The 22,225-nt window shown below is 37.6% G+C and overlaps 1 protein-coding gene across 6 annotated transcripts in view; it reads right to left on the minus strand.

Moving 5' to 3' along the window:
- Positions 1 to 1,091: 1,091 nt before the first annotated feature.
- The window catches only part of LOC127568347 (TNF receptor-associated factor 5-like), a 30,143-nt gene continuing 9,009 nt past the window's right edge, over positions 1,092 to 22,225 (minus strand). For 3 of the 6 annotated variants that reach the window (XM_052011981.1, XM_052011982.1, XM_052011984.1), the window contains exons 2-12: positions 16,035 to 16,287; positions 14,357 to 14,414; positions 12,181 to 12,282; positions 11,057 to 11,218; positions 10,024 to 10,101; positions 8,029 to 8,103; positions 7,852 to 7,944; positions 7,323 to 7,361; positions 6,953 to 7,093; positions 4,086 to 4,254; positions 1,092 to 2,472 (exon numbers count right to left, since the gene is read on the minus strand). In XM_052011981.1, the coding sequence (XP_051867941.1) occupies positions 1,892 to 2,472; positions 4,086 to 4,254; positions 6,953 to 7,093; positions 7,323 to 7,361; positions 7,852 to 7,944; positions 8,029 to 8,103; positions 10,024 to 10,101; positions 11,057 to 11,218; positions 12,181 to 12,282; positions 14,357 to 14,414; positions 16,035 to 16,287 (1,751 nt within the window). In that variant the 3' untranslated portion in view covers positions 1,092 to 1,891. Of the gene's footprint in view, positions 2,473 to 4,085; positions 4,255 to 6,952; positions 7,094 to 7,322; positions 7,362 to 7,851; positions 7,945 to 8,028; positions 8,104 to 10,023; positions 10,102 to 11,056; positions 11,219 to 12,180; positions 12,283 to 14,356; positions 14,415 to 16,034; positions 16,288 to 22,225 lie in introns of those variants that run through there. The other 3 variants (XM_052011987.1, XM_052011986.1, XM_052011985.1) reach the window with 3 other exon arrangements.

A 22,225-nucleotide genomic window follows, 5' to 3' on the forward strand; every position in this document is an offset into this window, starting at 1 on the left:
ATATAGAGCAGCAGTTTGCTGGGACTCATCAGGAGAGAATTAGATCCGGGCTGACTTCTTAGGTGATTTTATAGGGCATATGTATGGAATATCATTAGAAGATTCGGACCATGGCTTTGCAACTACTAATTTGCTTGATGAAATTACCTTTGGGAACTGAAGTATGATTATGGTGACTAAATTATTGTGTTGATATATTGACGCTATTGTTGCCCTGTCCTTTCTAACTTTTTGAACAGACATTTGTTATATTTTAGGGTCTTCTTTACCCCTTTAGATAGTCATTTCCAAATTTTAGACTGCTCTTAAGCATGTCTTTATTAACTTTGCTAAATCACTTGGAGTTAGTGTACCAAGGATAGTGAACCAAAACTCTTAAACTTCTTAGAGTATGAATTGTTGTCCACATCTCTATATGATTCTTTGTGTCTTGAAAGCAACAGGGTAACCCCCAACAACACAAGTTATTGTCTTTAACTGACAATTTTATTGAATGTATTTATAATAGAAAAGCCAAAAAAATATGCATCAGCTAGAAATCTGAAATAAGAATAAAAATTGCTGGAAATACTCAGCCTGTCAGGCACCACTTGTAAAGAGGGACAATGCTGTCTGTTTACATAAATTTACAAATATGAGTTAAATGTGCCTAGTCCTGAATGGATTTAAAGACACTGAAATCCTTACTTTATGACAAATCATAATAGTCTAATCTCAGGAGTTAAGTGATCCAACTTGGCTCTCTCAAAGTCTGACACCCCCTTTGATTTAAATGATCCAAACTGTTTAAATACCATGTAAGCAGTTACCTGGACTTTGTGGATTTGCAAAAGTTATGTGCAAAAGGAGCTGTTACTCATATACAAAATCAATTGTGTTTCAACTGGACCACTTGTCTTTCTTCCTTGCATTATTTGAACTGATCAATGCCGGTACAGAACTTTGAAAGCAGGTTTTTTTAAATTCTTTGTGTATTTTGATTGAGGTAAATGAACCACCTCCAAAGTTAATATGGCTAAAAGTGTTGTTTTAATGCATAAAACTTTAAATTTGTGGTACAAAATTCATTAGTATCTCAATCTGTGCACAAATCACATGTGGTTTGCACAGGCAGCATGCAAACAGTCCCAACTTGGCAATGGGCTTGATTGTAATAGTTCAATCAAACCTGGCATTGTAACCAGGTGGAATTTGAGTTGCTTGCCCAGTTGATGACGATGCTCATAAACATCTTGGGTGGGAGATGAGGAGAGAAGATCAGCAGAGGTGGGTAACTGAGTGCAAGCCACTAAGTGTTGGAAGCAGAAAAAAAAGACAGCCTCCGATGGTGCTTTTTTGATCTACTGGTTAAGCTGCTTACAAACCAGGTAACGATGCATGCCACGCATTGGGCCCCATTACACTGCAGGCAAATTACACAACAGATCTGAAGTGTTTATAGGATGCTCATGCCTGGATGGAAATCAGGCCTACAATGTTTCCAAGCAGCCACCAGGTCAGAGTAAAGGCCCTGCAGCATTTGGGCATCTTGCTCATTTTGTTACTTCCACATTAATTTAATGGCCATAAAGGGCAGCCAACAATGTTGAGTTTCTACCTCTATGTGTCTTAAGTAATAATTGTCTGATCAGATTTAACTTTAGAAATAATCACACAAGCTGAACAACACAAATAATCAGCATTCATGCAATGTCTTTATATGAATAAGAGATATGCATTTAATAGAAAAATAAAAATATTCACAATATTACAAATTATATTAGTCTTTCCTGAGCTTGAATGCTCAATGAAATATAGTAACATAATGCTCAATACTGAATAATGAATTTTTATAATGATTGCATTAGCTTTTGTGAAAATGTATACTTCACGTCAAATTTTATGAATTCTTCTATTGATCTTCAAGATCGGTTAAATCCACAATGACTTTGATGAATAATGTGTCATCTTTTATGTATGTTCCTGTTTTCCCACCTTCAAGTATCGCGTGAGATACAAATCGTGGACAGCCAGATGCAATATTCATTTCCGAAACCGGTCTTTTAAAACTGGTGCTATTGGCATCGGCCTTAAAGAGTTCTATCAAGTGATGTTTTTTTGGGCTCTGGTCAAGCAGTGTAAGAGTGACCTTCTGTTTAAATGGCCACATCAACAGAGAGTCATACTCGCCTTTCATAACAACAAAAAACAAAGATACATGTGTTCCTTTGCCTGCCCCATCTCCATTTAAATACGCCCGAGCACAAAGCCTGTATCCACAGCGACTTGTGTAAAAGGGCTGGCTAAAAAGAGAAAGAGCCGTTCCTTCTGCTGCTTCCTGCTTTCTTCTTCTGTAATTGCAGATCTTCCAAATCAGTTTCCCATTGTAGCCAGCTGCTTCTAAAACTCGAAATCTTTCATTAGTCTTTTCCAGCAGCTTCTTATGAGCATTTAACAATAACTCATGTTGCTTCAGGCACGGCTCAAAAGAAACTAAAGTGGGAAAAAAATTATGCACAATGTAATCAAGTTCAAGACTCCAAGATGTTCATGATTATCAAAATATTGTTAGCTATATTACAATATTACTTCAGATATTATGAACCATGTATTTGAGAATTATTTGCACTGCATTGCCAACTTCAAAAGCAAAACAAGCTGGGTGCCATGATCAGTTCTGCTGATGCATTACAAAATACTGTAGTAGATAATACTAGCTGGTGTTGCATTAGTGAGCTGGCAAAATTGAGAGGGTGGGGTAGTAGGATCGGACGACTGAGTTGTCAGAAGCTAGAGTGGGAGCATTGCAAATAATTTTTATAGGATAAGCAATACAGCTATTATCCCTTATAACATTAATGATTCTGAAACAATCTGGTACTACATACACAACACAAAAGTTCATATTAGTATATGCTGATGTGTTTCTTCGAGGTAAGCACAGTCTTAAAATAGACATCTAAAACACAAAATTTATATGTGATCAAACTAATTAATTGTCATCTCCAGGGCCATTACGAATCTCTGTTCCTACAAAATTACATTATTAAGGGGTTCCAATTCTCTCTGAATACAATATGAAAGGGCCAAGAAAGAGAATTTAAAGGCCTTCAGTTCAGCGATTCAATGGATGTTGAAGGAACATAAAAATGTTCAGCTTCAGCCATCGTTCAATTAGACAGTGACTGATTGTCTCCCAAGTCACTTCCTCTGGTGGGGAAATCCAGAACTTCACAGCAGAATCCTAAAAAATTAGAGCCGGCCAGTTCAGAAGGAAACCAAATCAAGAAACACTTTTTCCACACAGAAGATATTAGGCTTTCTCTCCCCCAAAAAACTGTAGATGTTAGAAAAATTAAAATTTTCCAGATTTAGTCTGACTTTTTTGTTGGGTAAAGCGATGTACAGCAAAAGTGTGTGCAGTTAAACATTGTTCAGCACTCAATGATTCAAGGAGAATTTGAGGGCCTTCAATATCTATACTGTGCGGTGTCAGAATTCACAGCACCCTTGAAGTTTTTGGACCATGCATTAATTGAATCCACTAAATTTGCTACATTAGATGCCCACTTTAAGTACATGTAGTTACATTACTAGATGCTGATGCATTTCTCATTGTGAAATCTTAATGTTAAAAAGAAAGCATATCCTGCTAAATTGCTTCCATATCATAAATGTTATAAAGAAAGATGTCTACACAATTAGCATTCTCTCTCAAACCAGGTATTTTGTGTTTTAGAACTGCTATTTGGAGGTAATCTAGGAGCAGACATGTTGTATTAAATATCTTCCTAATATAAATTTTAAATTTTTAAATTTTATTTACAGCGTGGTAACAGGCCCTTCCGGCCCAATGAGTCCATGCCGCCCTTTTTTGTTAAACCCATATTAATCTACCCGTATGTCTTTATGGTCTTGCTGAATATACCATGGACATAACTTTCCATTCTAAAGTATAATTCTCAATCCCTAATATCATTTTGGATGGATTTTCAGTAGATTATATTTGGCCTGTAAATTGACAAAAATCTTGTCAAATTTACACAAAAAGTAAATAAACTAAAATAAAAATTAGGAAATAATCAAATTACAAATAGAGTACAGACCCAATGATGCAATGTTATTTTCAGCACATTCCACCTTTTCCTTCAATACATGAATGACTTCCTTCAGTGTTGCTACTTCATTATTTCTTTCTTGATCTAATCTTCTGCAAAGTTGTTGTGAATGCTGCTCAATAGTTATTATTTTATCAGCATGACCAGCTAGGATTTTCTGTTTTAATATAAATTGTACAATAACAATCAATGCCACTAGAATCAAAAAAGGCAAAGAGAGTGTTGTTTAACTTTCATTATTCAAACAGCACTATGACTAATAGACACTAACATCTCATCTGAAGGTTGAAGAATTCTTAGACTATCAAAATATTGATCATATACTTTATAAATCAAGTAAATAGGCCTGATTTATGAGAATAGTCAGTAAATATTCAGTATGGGGTGTAGTATGATTATGGCACAAGTATCCAGTTAAATATTGTTTCAATTACAAGTTTAAAATTCATTTTCATCTTGAAATACATGCATAAGAATAATTTCATTTCATTTTGGATCTTTTGCTTTGCTCTTAGGAGTGATGAGATCTGTAACCTCATGTGGGTAAAATCTAAGCCATGTATACTTAAAACTAAATGGCCTTGATGTAGCCACTGCAAATTTAATTAAATGCTCGCATTTGTATGGTGTTTTGTCACATCAAAGCTTCTCAAGCACAATGAATTACTTATAGATCAGAGATTTAGAATAAGTGGATAATACATTTTCATCTCTCAGTGGATTAAAAAAGTCAAATTTAGGCTTCCCCTATGCCATGCCTCAAGTAGTGGATAGCCTCACTTCTCAGCCAGAATGGAACAAAATTATTTTTGAAAAATAAGATGCTTTATGTATGAATAGAATAAACTTCAGGACCTTATGATTCAAAGCAAACGTATTTTGCTTATGATTGCTTGAGTTATGGAGCAGATTATCAACCAGGGGAGTTTCCAGCTTTTGTTGTTTTAACTATTCCAACAATGGAGTAAATGTAGATTTTTTTTTACACCTTTGCTATTTTGAAAGAGTAAAGTTACATGCAAAAAAAATTGCTGTGTCAAGCTCAGTTATTGCAATTTGACTGAGAGGTTACCATCTGTATTGCTGTGAGATAAATAAAATGATATGTTAACTTAAAGTTTGCCAACTTGTTCAAAATTTTTTTTAAAAAACACAAACATGAAAGTAAATGGGCAAATATATGTGGCTCCTGGTATTTTATGCCTGTTTTCCTTATTTTTTAAGCTGTTTCGGTGAAGAGTGGATAATGATGGTGAAATATCGAGAAAGTAGAAACTATTGGTACCAGTAAGTTGTCCATACAGAGTAGTTTAAAGTACCAACAAGGTGCATGCTCTGAGATGCCACCACCTTTACCCCACAGAGGGCCGAGTCTTAACTGTTAGAGGATGCTAGGACTCCTGCCATTATTTAGGGTAGCATTCACGAGTCACCTGGAGATTGGGTGACCACTGATCTATGTTAGAAATGTTTCTGCTCATTTGTGCCTCAGCCGTTCATCCTGCTGCAGATGAAAGATACAAACCTAGATTGACAAGTCCCAGATCCAAATACTAGATGTTTAAGCCCAGATGGAACATGTAGGAAAGGCAGAGTTGTCTTCTGTGAGGATGCAGGCAGTGTTTCCTCTACCCCAAGAACTTGGATGAGCAAGCCAAAATTAGCAGTTATAAAGATAAAACAACTGCTATCAGGCAAATCTACCTTTATTCTTGTACAAGTTAAGGTGCCTTTTATAATGCATTCTTGTCATTTACATAAGCCCACACTCATCCTCCAAACAGCCACAAAGTAAAATGCTAAACAAACAGCAGTGCAACATTAGCACACAGTCCAGTGAGGATGAGCAGTTAGAGTAACGTAAAATCTGCTGATGTGAAGTCCTGCCCCAAAATGAAGGCTTTCAAATTTGGCAAAAGCTCTATTTTCACTATAATTACTGGGTGATTTGGGTTGGGGAAGCATATGAAGGAAATTACATGATTGTCATCTACTTTCAAGCATGGGACATTCATAGATTCATAGAGATATACAGAAACAGGCCTTTCAGTCCAACTTGTCCATGCTGACCAAGATGCCTATCTATACTAATCCCAATTGTCTGTGTTTGGCCTATATCCCCCTCAAACTTTTCTGTCCATGTACCTTTCCAAATGTCTTTTATCATTCTCTACCACTTCCTCTGGCAGCTTGTTCCACTTACTCATCACCCTCTGTGTGAAAGACTTGACTCTCAGATCCCCCTTATATCTATCCCTTCTCATCTTAAGCCTATTGCTCTAGTTTTAGAAAAGAAAGTCAAATCAATGTTTAAAACACTAGGCAACAGGACAAGTTTAGTGACCTGAGAGGCAAATTTGGAAACATTAGGAAGCACTTCCAGAACATCCTTGAAAACCATAATAGCTTTAACATGGTTTTGGAAGCAGGGAATGAAATAAGCTGTATTTTTTTCATCTAAGCCCTCATTTTGTTCAATAAGGTGCACAGAATGAAAGCAACAATATCATTTACTTTGACGTTGTGGGAACTCACCATCCCCTTCGAAACACAGATTCCCTTGTTCACTGGTTTATTCAAGCATAAGCAATTTAGTCATCCAGGTACAGAATTGCAGGATGATTTAAAATAATAACTCATACAGTGATTATTATACACTAAGCATAATTTCATGCAACATGTATCATCTAATTCTAAGGTTACAGATCATAAAGGGACATTTTTTGACTAATCTTAGAAACATTTATCCATTGCCTTTCAATAAAATATTACACCTACATAATAATACATTTATATTATACACCCACACAAGTGGTTATTTATAAAAATATAATACATGCAGAGAAATTTCATACCTGTGTTTTTGCAACTTCATCATCATTTTTAGAAATTAGTTCGCTTAGTTGTGCAACCTTAATGTCAAGTTTGTTGATTTGTTCTTCCAATTGAGTGATAATGTGGTTTCTTTCACATAATGTTTTTTGCAGATCAAATATCTATGATTGAGAAATAAATGAAACATTTTGACAAAACTACAACAGGAAACACTGAAATTGCAAACTGTAGATCAACAATTAATATTTTTAATAATAAAACATTTAACTTTTATCAATGTAAGTATACTACCTTAAAATAAAGTAGGTTACATTACTGAGGGAAAATTAGCTCCCACATATGCTCTTTCCTACTAATAAATTTTGTAAAAATTGATTTCTCATAGCCCACCTGAAGTTTCATAAGGAGATTTATGTTAGGCGCCATCACCTAGGTAAATGATTTATTAGCATTAGTTTCTGCTGCATGTTCAGGGTACAAGAATGGGGTTTGATATTCTGAGAAGATCTCAGGTCAGACATCACCAGACCATCGAAGAGCAGTGAGAAAGGGCTTACCAGGAATGTAGGGACAACTTCAGGGATCTGAAAGCAGAGGATGCATTAGGCAAGGAAGGTCTCAGTAAATGAGTGTAGTGGTGGCAATCTTGTGATCAGAGACCACCCAGTAGACAGCAGAGAGCACTGAATTGAGGGTAATGAGAATGGCCCTCAGAGGGAGGAATTGTAGGGATTTGTGAGTGTATGAAAAGGAGTCGTGGGGCCAAGGATCTATCAATGGAGGAGTTCTGAGAATGGAAAGCTCAAGATCTTGAAGTGTTGAGGAGGAATTCAGGATCAAGGGCAGGGCAGAGGATAGCATTTTCGGAGTTACTGGCATCGGTAGAATTAGTGTAAAAAAGCCTTTCAAACAGAGTTACCTGTCCTTCCAATTTATTATTGTTTTTAACAACAAGCAATAAATGCTCGTTTAAACAAGAATGTTCATGTTCCTTGATCTTTCTCCGTTTTTCCTGTAGAAATAATGCCAAAATTACACATGGTTTTTATGATTTTCAGTGAATACTTGTCATCTGACAATCAATATCCCTTCTTACCCTGGCATGGCAACCATACTTTCTGTAGTTACATTCCACTTCGGCTTCCGGACAGATGGTCAGGTGTGCATCAAGCTATATAAAAAAAAACAAACATTTTGTAAAACCAATGCATGCAAACTGTTAGAATTATCCAGAAATGTTACAAGGCAATTTTTCTGTAAAATAAGAGGGGCCTTCCTAATTGATAGGAACAACATATTCTTCAGGATTCTTTTAGGTATTTAAGATAAGAGAAATCCACTTTTGTATTGCATGTGTTATTGTATGTTAGTTTTAAGTCTGTGACTTAGGTGTATCAGATAGGAACCTTCTTCTCACAAACAATTTTTGAAGAGATGTTTTTGTTCATTTCTTGAGCTATCTATTCATGTGCTCTAAGACCACTCAATTTATTCCTTTGTGCTACTACTATGTGATTGGAATTCCTGCCAAATATTTTGACATGGAACCATTTAGCCAAAAGTCTGTTAGTTCTATTATGTTATCAGTCTGCATGGATGGGACCCATTCTTCTGCACCATGGAGTCCCTCAACTATTTAGCAAACCTATTGCTGCCAGGGTCAAGGATGTCTCTGATCAGGCACAGGACATTCTGAGCGGGGGGGGGGGGGGGGGGGGTGGCGCAGAGGGAGGTTGAGCAGCTAGAGGTTGTGGTCCATATTAGTACCAATGATATAGGCAGGAAGGGAGACAAATTCCTGCACAGTAAATTTAGAGAGCTAGGTAGCAAGTTAAAAAAACAGCACTCTGTGGTTGTAATCTCAGGATTACTACCCATGCCATGTGATGGTGAGGAAAGAAATAGAAAGGTAGTGCAATTCAAAAGGGAGACTCCAAAGGCCTGGGAGTCCTGGCAAAAAAATATCAAGCCAGGCACAGGTATCTATAATCAATACACGAGCATTATTGCCCCAGTTCAAGTCTGAATGACTTCTCAGAAGAGAGAAGTATGGAGAAAGTCATGATTCAAAAACTGACAAAATGAAATGTTACCAAAGTCGATGCACAGGAAGTGCACACTACATGCAAGGCTTCTACATTACCAACAAGCTTCCTGTCACTCTGCTCATCATGATTCAGAGATGTACTTAAGTGTGATGGCTAAAATGCATCAGAGTGCAAGCGTGACAAATACAGGAGGAGGTTCAGTAGGTTATTATCAAGACTTAAAAAGTAGTATGGAGAAAACTCAGGTGTATATGTTAAACTATTTTTTTCCCAAATCTACTGCACCTCAAGGTTAACACAATGAAATGCGCTAAATTTTTTTAAAAATAATATGATCAGCTGAAGAAGCATTCCAAAATCACCAATATCCTACAGGAGAAATGAAAACAGAAAATACCAGAAACACTCAGCAGGTCAAGCAGAATTAAAGTCTCAGATCGAAGTTTTTGATCTGATTTTTCTATTTACATCAATGTTTGTCTGTTCTGCTGAGTATTTCCAGTATTTTCCATTTTTACTTTAGATTTCCAGCATTTCCTACAAAGAAATCCTTCTTAGTTACAGTTTTAGTTATTTATTGGAGGTTTCAGTGGTGACACATTGCCTCACAGGTCCAGCAGCCTGGGGTTAATCCTGACCTCTGGTGTTGTATATGTGGAGTCTGCACATTCTGCCCCTGGTGCTCTGGTTTCCTGACACATCCCAAAGATATATGGACTAATTGTTAATTAGCCACTGTAACTTGCCACCAGCATATAGGTGAGTGTTAGAATCTGGGAGAGTTGTTGAGAACATGGGGAGAAAAAAAGGGACAAGTGTTAATGAGTGCTTGATGGTCAATATGGACGCAGTGGACCAAAGGTCCTGTTTGTGTGCTGTGAGGTTATCGCTCTTCTGTGGCAGTAGTTAAATGTAATTGTGCATTTTGATAGTAAATTGGAACAGTTAGAAATATGGTAGTTAAATCAAAAGTATTTCCACCACATTTGTTTTATTCATTACTGTCCAAAAGTGCTGTTTTTGTTATTTAAAATATTGCTCACCTCACTTCTCATAAAACTTCCACCACAATTGTTTGTGCAATGAATAGGATACTTCGGACAAGTGGTGACTTCATGATCCTTTAAAGAAAAGCATCAATCTGAACTGATCATGTGTTATTAAATAAACTTACTTTAAGCAAATTAGAGTTCATCATGTGATTAGTTTCAGCTTTAGGCCTCATTCTCACAAAAAGATAAGCAATCAATAAATATTTAACATGTCCTCCCCTATTTGAGCACTCTGTTCCCAGTGACAGTGCACTCCCTTATGTACAATCCACATTATGATAGTGCAAGGTTAGATTTCTAGTTTATACCATATTAGCTGTATTGGCAAGATGTAATTGCCCTTGGGAGCCCCTGAAATAAGGAGGGAAAATCTTACCTTGGCATCCTTCTTTTCTGTGTTATCAAACAACACTGCCAGAAAGGATAGATTTGTCCTCAGCTTTTTATGCTGGAGAACTCCCCCAGAGCTTACCATCTAACAGAAGGTTTTGCCTGTATAAACCACCTCTTGTACCTTCAAGACATTCCAATTTGCTTTACAGTCAATTAATGACTTTCCTTTGGTGGTTACTGTGGCTTTACAGATAAATCTATCAATAATTGAGGACTAAGCATGACCAAAACAGAAGGGGGACACTTCTTTTCTTTCTTGTGCCTTATTCTTCATATCAACCAAGAGGGAAATCTGCCTTGGTTTTAAAGTCTCTTTGAAAAGGCAACTATATCTCTGGCAATGTACACTCCTTCAACACTGCATCAGCCATGATTATGCATTCCAATCTTGGAGAAGGGCCCAAATCTCCTGATTCAGAGTTAAATCACTGATTCAATGCTCACACAGGGAGAATCATCACCCAGAGAAGTACAGGGGCAGGAAGAGGCAGTGAATATATAGCCAGATAAATGGAGAGAAAAGTGCACAGCTGCATATTAGATCCTCTATGGCACAAAATTATGAAACAAATGTACTTGCCCCCCCCACCGCCCCCGAAATAAAAGATTTAGTTTTGAATAAGAACTTTACCTTTATGTTTTTAAAGACTAAATTCACTTTGCAATATTGGCAGGCTTCTTCCCTATATTCACACACTGTTTGCAAATGATCAATTAAATCTTTTCTTCGCAAGATAGCATCACAACCATTGATGCATGCTACAGTTTCAAATTGACATTTTTTAAGGTGATCCTAAAATAATAGAGAAAATAGTTTGTAAGCATATCTTGAGATTTTGATTTGTTAAATAATTTAAGTGAAATAAAAAAGTTATCATTGTAGGCAAGTGATATCCTTTTTATTTTCAACATCCAGAGTTAGCAAATACTCCAAAGGCGCAAAGAGTCAGAGGTATGTTATACATTTTCTGTTCTGCTTCAGTAGCATGCCTTAGTCCTGATCTTAAAACATTAAGGTGTACAGAAAATGTTACGTTTAAGGTCATTTTTCTAGTTAGCAACAGGGTAGATAGTGTGGTGAGTGTTCTTGAGTAACTGAAGAGGTTTGGTGGAAACACAGTATCTCCTCCTAATCCTTAAGCAGAGTTGGTGAGGCTTTTACCTCACAGATTTACCCCTTCTCACCAGCTGTCAGCTGCCTGATATTCCAAGTCCTGGGAAAGCCAGCTGACTGTCATTAAAATGGAATGACTATTAAAATTAAGGCAGCCTTCATTATAATATTTAATTACAAACCTTCTTTACATGATTGGCTGCCCACCTTTCAGGCTGCTTCCATTAAAACTGGAAATGAGTGCCTTTGATGCGAGTTCCATACCTGTTCCTAATGTTAAGCATTTTCATCTCAGAGGACTGCAGACCACTGAGGTTTTCCAGAGTTAAAATTTAACCTGCAGTCTCTCAAATTTATTTTCCAGTAAACAATTTCAATTGGCTGAATGTAGCAACATTACTTTACGATCCTTTCTCAAATTTTACCAAATCATGACATAAGGTAAAAATATAGAAACATACTGATGATCACATTTGTTAATGAATGTTTTCCATTTGAGAGAGATATTAGTATGGTATTTGGATTATGAAGTACCTTTGAAACAAGTGGCAGAATCTTATTACTGTCTCCATACATGTGAAATAATTGGAAGATCTGAAGCAACTTGTTAAAAATTATTGAAGCACTTCCACAGGACTTACCCCTAAACGTCCAAAGGATACTGTTACGTTGCAATCTGGAGCATTTTTACAGTACACCATCAAATTCCACACTTCCCTCTTGCAGCAGTTATCTCTAAATATCTTTCAAAAAATGCATTTATTAAGTTAAGCTGTAAACACCCGAATATACACTTATAGCATTAGCCATGTAGAAGCAGTTAGTCTATGTAACTCCATGTAAATAACCATTTTTCACAGCAGCTACGAGGTCATTCTGAATAAACACTTCATGTGTCCTTAGCTAATCTCTGAATGCTATATACAAAGACAAAATTATCAGTGTGGATCTCCAAGATTCAAACAGCTAAAATTTTGAGAAACATCACAGAGGACATGCTTTGTCCATTCAAATGTGATTTTATCTGAAAGCGCTCACTGACACATGGGTGACACAAATTAGGCAAGGAGAGGGGTGGAAGGGATGGGGGAGGGCAGTAGCAAGAAAACCTATATTTGATATCTATAGTCACAAATGAAGAATGGATCCTTTAGTATGGTACTATGTAAAACTCTGTTGAAAAACATTTATCCCTCAGCACAAGTAACTATCTTCGTTTATAGATGTCACAATAATAAACTTCAAAGTAATTCACTCTATGTGATGCTATCGAAGATGTTATTGAGGGTTGATTTAAGATGCCAGGTTAATGCTGGAGGTTTTCTCTAAAAACAGATTAGAAACAAAACAAAAAAGGTAATAATGAACAGTGGCTGTACTCTTACTTATCAATAAACAAGGCTATGATCAATGCATTTTATAGTCTAAAAATGCAATGTTGGGCTTATACTGCAGGTACAATAATGTGTGGAAGCTGGTCCAGCCCCCATAACATCAACTCCTCAATTAAGCTATGCCTTAAAGCCTACCTCTTTAACCAAACTTTTGGCTACCCTTCCTCACAGCTGCTTCTTTGGTTTGACATCCATTTTCTTCTTTATGCCTCTGGGAAGCTCCTTAGGCCATTTTTTTCTATTCATTGAAAGGTATAATATGGTTGCAAATTGTTTTTATTGTGAAGTCTCATGATTTGCTTTTCTTTAATTTCATCCAACAAAGGAAATTTAATAATATTCTATCAAAAAATCACTTTTGATTTAGGGTAAAGGACAGTGGGATGTAAAGTAATATTTCCAGGAAGAGCTTGTCCCACAGTGTGCAAATTTCTAATTTTTGGCTGATCCTTCATATTGAATTTATAAGACTATAGAGCTCAGTTTCAAGTAATGTACAGTCACTATAGTAAAATAACCCTTCTACATTATTTTCTGTCTCTCATTTATTTTATTGTCCCCATTCTCAGGTCTTTGCAAATCTTATTGTAGTACCAAATTGATGTCAAATCTACATTAGCACAAGTTTTACAATTCAATCAATGTAATTAGACTGAGCCCCTTGCAAATGGGCAAGTTACATGCACGTCATCTCGCCTCTTGAAACCACTGTAACTGATTACAGATTTGACATTTCCCCAGTGCAATCCATACACTGGTCTAGGAATGTTCTATGTCTCACAAATATTGAGCATGCCTGTTTCTTTTTAGACTAGCAACACCCATGTTTATTTGCATATGTGGCATACATACAACCATTTGCATTTGAGGAAACTCAAATAATGCTGCCAGAGGCAGCCTGTATGATGCCAGCAGCAATGGGATAATTCTATTCGATAAAGTTTCACTTGAGATGATTTCAACATAATGGCTTCATAAGGGATGTGCACCATGATCTTCCCTCCTGCTTCTCACAAGAATAACTATGTCCAGCCAGTGCAAGAGAGATCAGGGACTTATCATTACAAAGGCAAACTATGACCTTCCATTCCTGGCATCGTACATTAGTGTGAGGACACCATGAACAGGCAACATCTGCAAAATTATTTCACCGAACTAACATTTTCCTAATTGACACACAAATTTCTTAAAACAAAGTGAAATTATTCTTTCAACAAACAAAATATGTTTTATCCTGTTTTGCAGTTCTTCACTTATGAACAAATCTTGACAATGTACAGCTTTGAATTGTGGATTTGTTTAAGAAAGCGATTTTTTTAATGAGATCATTACAGTGAAGATTTCACTTTTTTTTCCATTCAGAGGAATTTCACTGCTCTAATTAAAATTATTTTTTCATAAAATGTTTATAACTTTATCTTACCCAATTTGGAATAATCCCTTCATGATCAATTGGACAGACAGCAATAGGTTTTGTCTCACTAGGAAGCATTTTAAAAACAAAAGTGATTAGGTAATAAAATATACAATATCAATTGTCCACAAGACCAAAATCTCTCCATGTAAATACTCATGTTATACATGGTTGTATTCTATATTCTTACAAAAAATGATTGCGTATAATGTATTCTATGACTTAAAGCCATAAAGCCAAAATTAACTAGTAGCACATTATTTCATATAACTGATATTACTGTAATCCTACTACATTTAAACAAAATTAGAGCTTTTGAGTGTAGTCAATTATTTTGACTACAGCTTGATATCATCCATTAGCAATATGTCACCAGATGAGAGGAAACAAAGAATTTACTTAAACAAAGGTCTCAGTTCCTGTATGTGGTGAAATAAAGACATTTGTATGCACCTCGGAACTAAAAGCACCAAAATTATATAGTTTATAATAGAGCAAGCTTTTAAACATTCATTTGCAGGATAAGGGCATTGCTGGCATAGCTTAGCATTTTTTGTCCATCCCTATTTGGCTTTTAAAAGGTGGTCATCGTCATAGAGTTGTACAGCACAGAATTAGACACTTTGGCTCATCACAACCATACCAATGTTTTGCCCATTACACTAATTCCATTTGCCTATCTTAGCACCACTTTCTTCTATGCCTTGCTATTTAAGTGCCTGTCTAATTGCCTCTTAGACATATTAATTGTATTTGATTCCACCACCTCCTCTGGTTGAGCATTGAACTCCTCCAGATGAAAATAATGCTCACTGTGTTATTGACTGGGGATTTGAGGACTTGTACTCAGCGATGACGAAGAGGCAGCAAAATAATTCCAATTCAGGTGCTATGTAGCAATGAAGGGGAACTTGCAGGCTATAGTGCTCCCATGTGTCTGTTGCCCATGTGCTTCTTGATCATAAAGGTCATGGGTTTGGGAAGTGAATTCAGTGTAGTGTTGGGAAATCACCACAGCACAGTTTGTAAATGGCACAGATTGCAGCCGCCTTTGTACAATAATGGGGAGAAAAATGTTCAGGATCGTGGAGAGGATGCCAATGAAATGGACTGCTTTATCTTGAACTTCTTGGATTATTGCTAGAGTTGAACTCATCCATGCAAATGAAACAGCTATAAAAACTGAAAATGCTGACCTACTGAGTGTTTCCAGCAGTTTCCGTTTTTATTTGAGATTTCTATCTCCTCATTATTTTTGATTTTCAGTACTCCTCCATATTCCTGGAGCGCATTGCGAGGTCAGGAGATCAGCATCACTGCAGGACATCCAGCCTCTGATCTGCTCCTGTAGCCACAGTATTTACATGCAGGTCCAGTTAAGTTTCTGTGGTGACCCCTTAAGATACTGATTGTTGGAGCTCAGCAAAAGGTAAAGGCAATGAATGTCAAATATAGATGATTGGATTCTCTCCTGTTGGAGATGGTTACTGCCTGGCACCTGTGCAGTCCAAATATTACTTGTGACCTATCAACTTGCATATGAATATTACTCAAGTGTTTAAGCAGAATGATGTGCACTGCTTCAGTTTTTAAAGGGAATTGTGGAAGGAATTAAATATTGTGCAATCAGCAGCAAATTACAGTACCAATGTGCAAATTCAAATTGGAAATTAATGTTAATACTTACATTAAATCTGCAATACAATTTTCACAAAATCGATGTCCACATCCAGTCTGGTAAGGATTACATAGAACAAAGGAGCAAGTGGCACATTTGTACCGATCTTCTAATGGTTCAACAAATTGAAGATTTAATCCATCCTGATGAGGGTCAAATCCTAAAGAAAGTGATGTGTTGGAACTATCTTGACGAATAAACATATTTGATCTGACATCAGGGCTTTCTTTGGAGGCCATCAGAGTTCTGTTGCTCATCAAACCTAGTAAGTTTTTAAAAAAAATTATTAGTAGAACTGAAATACAAGCTATAATTGATTCATTAATTGTTGAAGTTCTGTTGTCAGAAATTTTTTGTAGAAATTGCATGGAAAACCCGCAATTCTCACAAATGAAGAGTTATGCATTACAGAAGTTAACTAAATGTGGCTCCATAGAGGAGCCTCCATTCATACATATACTGTATATATTTAAACTGTAAATATCATCAGTCCATTTCAGATGTGCTATTTATAAATCATTGGGATGAAACTCCTGAAAGAGCAGAATTATTTGATTTGTGTAACGGGTAATATGTCCAACAAGATTCTTCCCAGTAAGCTCTGCACACAGATTCAAACATAGAACAGTACACTACAGGAACAGACTGTACAGCCCACAATGTTGTGCCGAATCAATTACATTAGGAATAAAATGCCCAACTAAACTAATCCCTTCCGTCTACACAATTTCCATATCCTACCAGTTCCTTCACATTCATGTGCCTAAGAGCTTCTTGAACACCCCTATCGTATTTGCCTCCACCGCCACCCCAGGCAGCACATTCCAGGCACCACCATTCGATGTAAAAAAACTTGCCCCATACATCTCCTTTGAAATTACCCCATACGAAAAACTCCTTCATAGAAGTTATATTCAGGGCAGAGTTTGATTCATCTCACTAAAGATATCAATTGGGCTATTATAATTGGTTTTCTTGTCCCTGGGTTAGAGAGGTGTGAAGTTCCCAGTATGGTAGAATTTAGCTGAGAGTTTCCTTGGAGTTCCTCCCCTCTCTACCTCAGTAACTTCACTCAGTAACTCATCTCAGCTAAACGATGCCTGTCCACTGTATTAACAGCCACATCCGACATCTCTCCCAAACTTAAGGTAAATTTCATTCTGCCATTCACATCAAACTAAATTACAGGTTGCCAGCTACTGTAGGAATATTTTCTGCACACAGTCTTTCAAAAAGGACTCCAACTAAAACTCCTGACCCTAATTGTAACAGTTTTGCAAAGATCCAGTGGTTATTTCCAGTGGTCTTTCACCTTGTCTGGCCCCTAAAGAGTCCTATCCCGGTAACTGTAGCATGAAATCAGGAAGGCTAAATGAGTGTCAATAGCTTCAAAAGAGAGGAGCACAAGCACGTTTTCATTTAATGGCAACACCTATCACTGCATGGCTACAGCTTTTCAATTTTCCCTTGATTTCAAAACTCTGATACAAAACAGCAAATGGTCTATGAAACCATTACCTAGAATCTTATTTGCATAATGATATCCTTTTCAATTCTATGTAAATCAAAAATCTTTTCTTCCTCGGATGAAAAACAATAATGACATCAGGGTTGTTTCAAGTCACTACGGAAATTCAATTGGGCACTTCTGGGCATCAATCACTCTTGCACCCTGACGTAATGATCACATCAGGAATGCATGGGATGAATGCTCCTTCTGAACTGCTGCACGGGAACTTAGGCCACATTGTCCTGGGGGCACTCCAGGCAGTATGGGACCAGATGCCTGTCAAATAAACCAATTACTAACTTTCATCCATCAGGACTAGCTTAGGTGGGTATCTTGGTTAGCATGGACGAGTTGGGCTGAAGGGCCTGCTTCCATGTTGCATGACTCTAGGCCTGTTTCTACACTGCAGCCCCCATACCATCTGCCACACCTTCTATCTGCCTCCCCACCCAGTTACTTTCACTCCAAATCCCATGATTCACCAACCACACAAATTCTAGACCCCAATTTCTCCCCAGCTGCCTGCACAACTGATCCAATCCCTTGCATTGATGTGTATATTCCCTGATCATCACCAACCCCACATTCCCACTCTACCATCACATCTTCCAAAATTTCAGTCCTAATCCTTGCAACCAGAATACCAATTTCTCATCTTTTCCACCCTTCCGCCCCCCACCAACCCACATGCAAAATGTCAGTGCCAGTCCCAATCTCCACATCTCTTTCAAAGTGCATGTCTCCAATGCACCACCCACTCCCAAACACAAGGACCCAAACAGCCAAAGTACTGCAGATGCTGGAAATCAGAAATAAAAGCAAAAAAAAAATTCAAGTACTTGGCACATCAGACAAAGTTAATGTTTCAGGTCAATGACCTTGCAACTCACAGACGCCTCCCAACCTGCATTTTCTGTTTTCATTACAGACCTGGCCCTTTATCTCATCCTCCAAAAGACACACCGTTTTTGATGCTGAAATGTGCAGCATCCTCTCAGTTGGCCTTGGTTGTGTGACGATTTCAGAATTGCCCATGAACAAAACAGTCATTGTCACCCTGCTGCTGGACTCATTTAGTACACTGGTATTCTTCAGCATATAATGGATAGGGAAAGGGATTGAAACAATCAGTCTTAGCCTGCTGTAACCATATCAACACGCAAACATATTGTTTTTAATTCTCTCTTGTTCTGTGGTTCTGCTTTACATTTTTGTATTAAAGCCAAACACAACTTGGTATTCCCCTTTTTACACCACTTAAAAGGGAAAAAGATGAACAATTTAAATTGCGAGTTGTGTATTTCAGCATCTTGGAATTCATTTCAGTATTCTCCTGCACTTACTGGTATATTTCACAATATAGATTTTTCTTTAATTTAAACCCACAGTACCCACCTGTACTTTGCTATAATCTCTATTGCATAGAGCTGTTTCCTCAGCTATCCTAAATATTGAGAATATAAAAACATTTGTTAAGAACTAAAATACAAAAATGAGGTAAAAACACAATGGGTATGCTGGCATTCTAAAGAAAGAATGGCAGGAATAATTTTGGGAGAGAACCTTTCATCAAAACATCTTTATTCTAAAATCAGATATTGTTTATGCACATGGGGGTTAAGCCAAAGACCAGAAGTGATCTCAGCAAATAGCAGATCTGGCTTAGGGAGCTGGAAGTACTACTACTGTAACATTATCATTAGCTGTCAGGTTGACATACACAGTGAAGAATTAAGTAGTTGTAACTAGTTCTATTTTTGATCCGTGGTGGCTGCCAAATTTAGGCAGCGTGACAATCAGGATGCTGCAATGGGCTTCAGCGCCATCAGGTTCCGGTGGTGATCTTTGACTTGTACCACTCCTAATAACTACCCAATAACTCACGAGTAGAAGAATGCATTTGTGTGTGAGGTGATTTGGCATTACTACCACCCACAACGGATGCTCCTGTGATGAAACGTTTTTTTCTTGCGGTTCATCATCAAGGCTGAAATTTCTTCATTCTGAATTCTCCGTCTCAGCGGACTAGATGCCCACTCATTCAAGACAGAGGGAGATCAGTCTCTGGGATCGAAAGTAAAATTGGAGTGCCCAACGTGTTCTGGAGCATTTTGCTTATTACCACAACCCGCCTCACATAACCAAGTCCCCGGCCTCACTCCTCCCACCCAAATTTGTGAGGTAGACCACGATGGTAATGATACAGTTAACCTATTCAAAACCGTTTTCACTGAAAGAGTTGTGCCCGAGACTGTTGCAATGCTGCAAAAAAATGCTATGTACTTTGTTTGGAAAAGACCTGCAACCCTTTAAAAGAAAAAAAGTGACGGCTGTTCACATTTCCTCGAAGTTTTTTTTTCCCTTCATCTTATTTCCAATAATTAATCATTGTTTGCCATTTATTAGTTTTTTCCCTAAAGCAATGCAAAAGTTCCGAAAGCCACTATTTGCAGACTTAACTCAAAAAAAAGCCTTCCTGATTTCCGATACCTCTCCTCCTCCCCACAATGGAAAGATGTGTTTATGTTGAAAGCCAACGTGTACTTGGACAAGGCGCACGCCGGGGCTCGGGTAGGAGGTACACACATGCTCGCCGGCGGTCGGAGACCGAAGAGCCAGCTGCGGAAAATAATCGGAAATCCCCGCGCTCTCCGCCCAATCCCAGGAAGCTGCAGCGCTCGCCGCAGCGTCACCACATCCGCAGCACCGTCAGCACAAGGGTTCAATCCAAGCAGCGACGAATCCGGCGGCAGCACTAAAGCCACCTAAACTCTATTCCTGTTCATTCAGGTGGCTGGAAAACCCAACTCACCGCTTGTCAACGCCGGGCAAGCCAGCAGGAAGGAGTCAAAAGCACCGTAAGCACTTTAGGCTTAGGTGCTGTGTTTATATTTCAGAGGTTGCAGACAATATTGACAAATACATGAAAACGCAGCAGCTTTCAATCAGACTGAAACAAAGAACAACGAAAATATCCGTTTTATCTTCGTTCCTGTGATTCAAAAATGCTCCTCAGAAACATTGGAGAATATTCCAGAGTATTTTGTTGAATACAATGTTTGTTGAGAGTTGTCACCGTTAAATTGTATGTGATATTCACAACGCTCAAAAGTTTTCCATGACTCCTGTTTAGGTAGTTTATGTGGAGGGAGTACTGATGATTAGGATGGCAGGCCGTTGCTGCAATAAGAGTGGTCAAATTCTGTAAGAATAAGATCGAGTAAATGGAAGAGCTTTTCTGCACAGAAATGAATTTCGCAACCTTGTGACGTAATACTGGGACTAGAGTTAGCAGTGGGAAAATACGGCAAAATAATCAGTGTTCACTATCATTTTACTCCACAAACCTGATGTTAATTACCAGATTGCCGTGCACCCACAGTTTAATATGGAATTGTAATTATTGCCGTCAGTAATTACTCCCTCCTCCAAAGTATGTAGTGTTCTTTGGAACTTTCTCCAATGGAATAGGGGGAAATCACTTGAGTTTATGGTACTTACCAACTGCAGAGGAACTAAAGTACGCTGAAAATTTGATGCAATGTTGCAGAAGGTCCAAGCAAGTTTTTAAATGGCAAACTAAGGCAAAATAATTACTGCATTGGCAAGGTTGTGGCCTTAAGAAGCTAATTTTATTCATGTGCATTGTAATTTCCTCAGAAATAATTCCAAATGTGGATATTTTAAAGTTTAAACATCCATTTTACAGATTAATGATATTTGTTTCTTCCTCGATGTGGTCCAATCTTTAGTGCTTTTTACGGAGTTTAAAATACAGTTGTGTCTTTTCCTTCTAGTTTGCTGTGTATGAGAATTCTATTGGATGCCAGCAGTAAATGTCAGAAAATTGGAGATTCTCACCACAGCAACAATTAGATCTTTGTGGGGAATATTTTTGAGGTTAATGCTGAGCATTATTGCTTTGCAGTTGATTGCAAATCTTGTGTCTTAATCTGATACCATCTGCTGCTGCATGATCTTGAAGAGGATATTATGATGGCAGCTCTGTCAAGTCTCACTCATTTACTTGCCATTGGTTTGTCTGGAATCATTCTTTGAAAGATTGTGCTAACAATGAAAATCCACAGTTGTGGGTGAATCATTTTAAAAATATATTTTCTGATGATTTCTCAGCATAACACACAAATTCTGATGTTAAACAGGCAGTGACTTTTTTCCCAGGCCAAAAATAGCTAACAAAAGGAGGCATAATTACGAGGTGATTGGAGGAAGGTATAGGGGATAAGTCTTCACCCCCCCCCCCCCGAGTGGTGGGTGTGTGGAACTCACTGCTGGTGGAGGCAGATACATTAGGGACATTTAAGAGACTCTTAGGTAGCCACATGACTGATAGAAAAATGGAAGGCTATGAGGGAGGGAAGGCTTAGATAGATCTTAGAGCAGGATAAAATGTCAGCACAACATCATGGGCTGAAGGGCCTGTACTGTGCTGTAATATTCTATAACTATATGTATTTAGATTAAAAATTTTAACTGTAAATCTTACATCTTGATGAATTACATTGTTAATGTAAAGCTTATGCATGTTGTGTACAACTTCCTGTAGGTTTGCAAGCAAGCAACTTTTTTTTAAAAAGAGCAAATAGTGCTTCACCTACTCATAACATCTGAGTTGTAATCATCCCAGCTCAGGCTGATTGGTTGCAAAACACACCCAGGATCTGTTCTC

This window comes from Pristis pectinata, chromosome 3 (genome assembly GCF_009764475.1).
Source record: "Pristis pectinata isolate sPriPec2 chromosome 3, sPriPec2.1.pri, whole genome shotgun sequence".
NCBI classification, from domain to species: Eukaryota; Metazoa; Chordata; class Chondrichthyes; order Rhinopristiformes; family Pristidae; genus Pristis; species Pristis pectinata.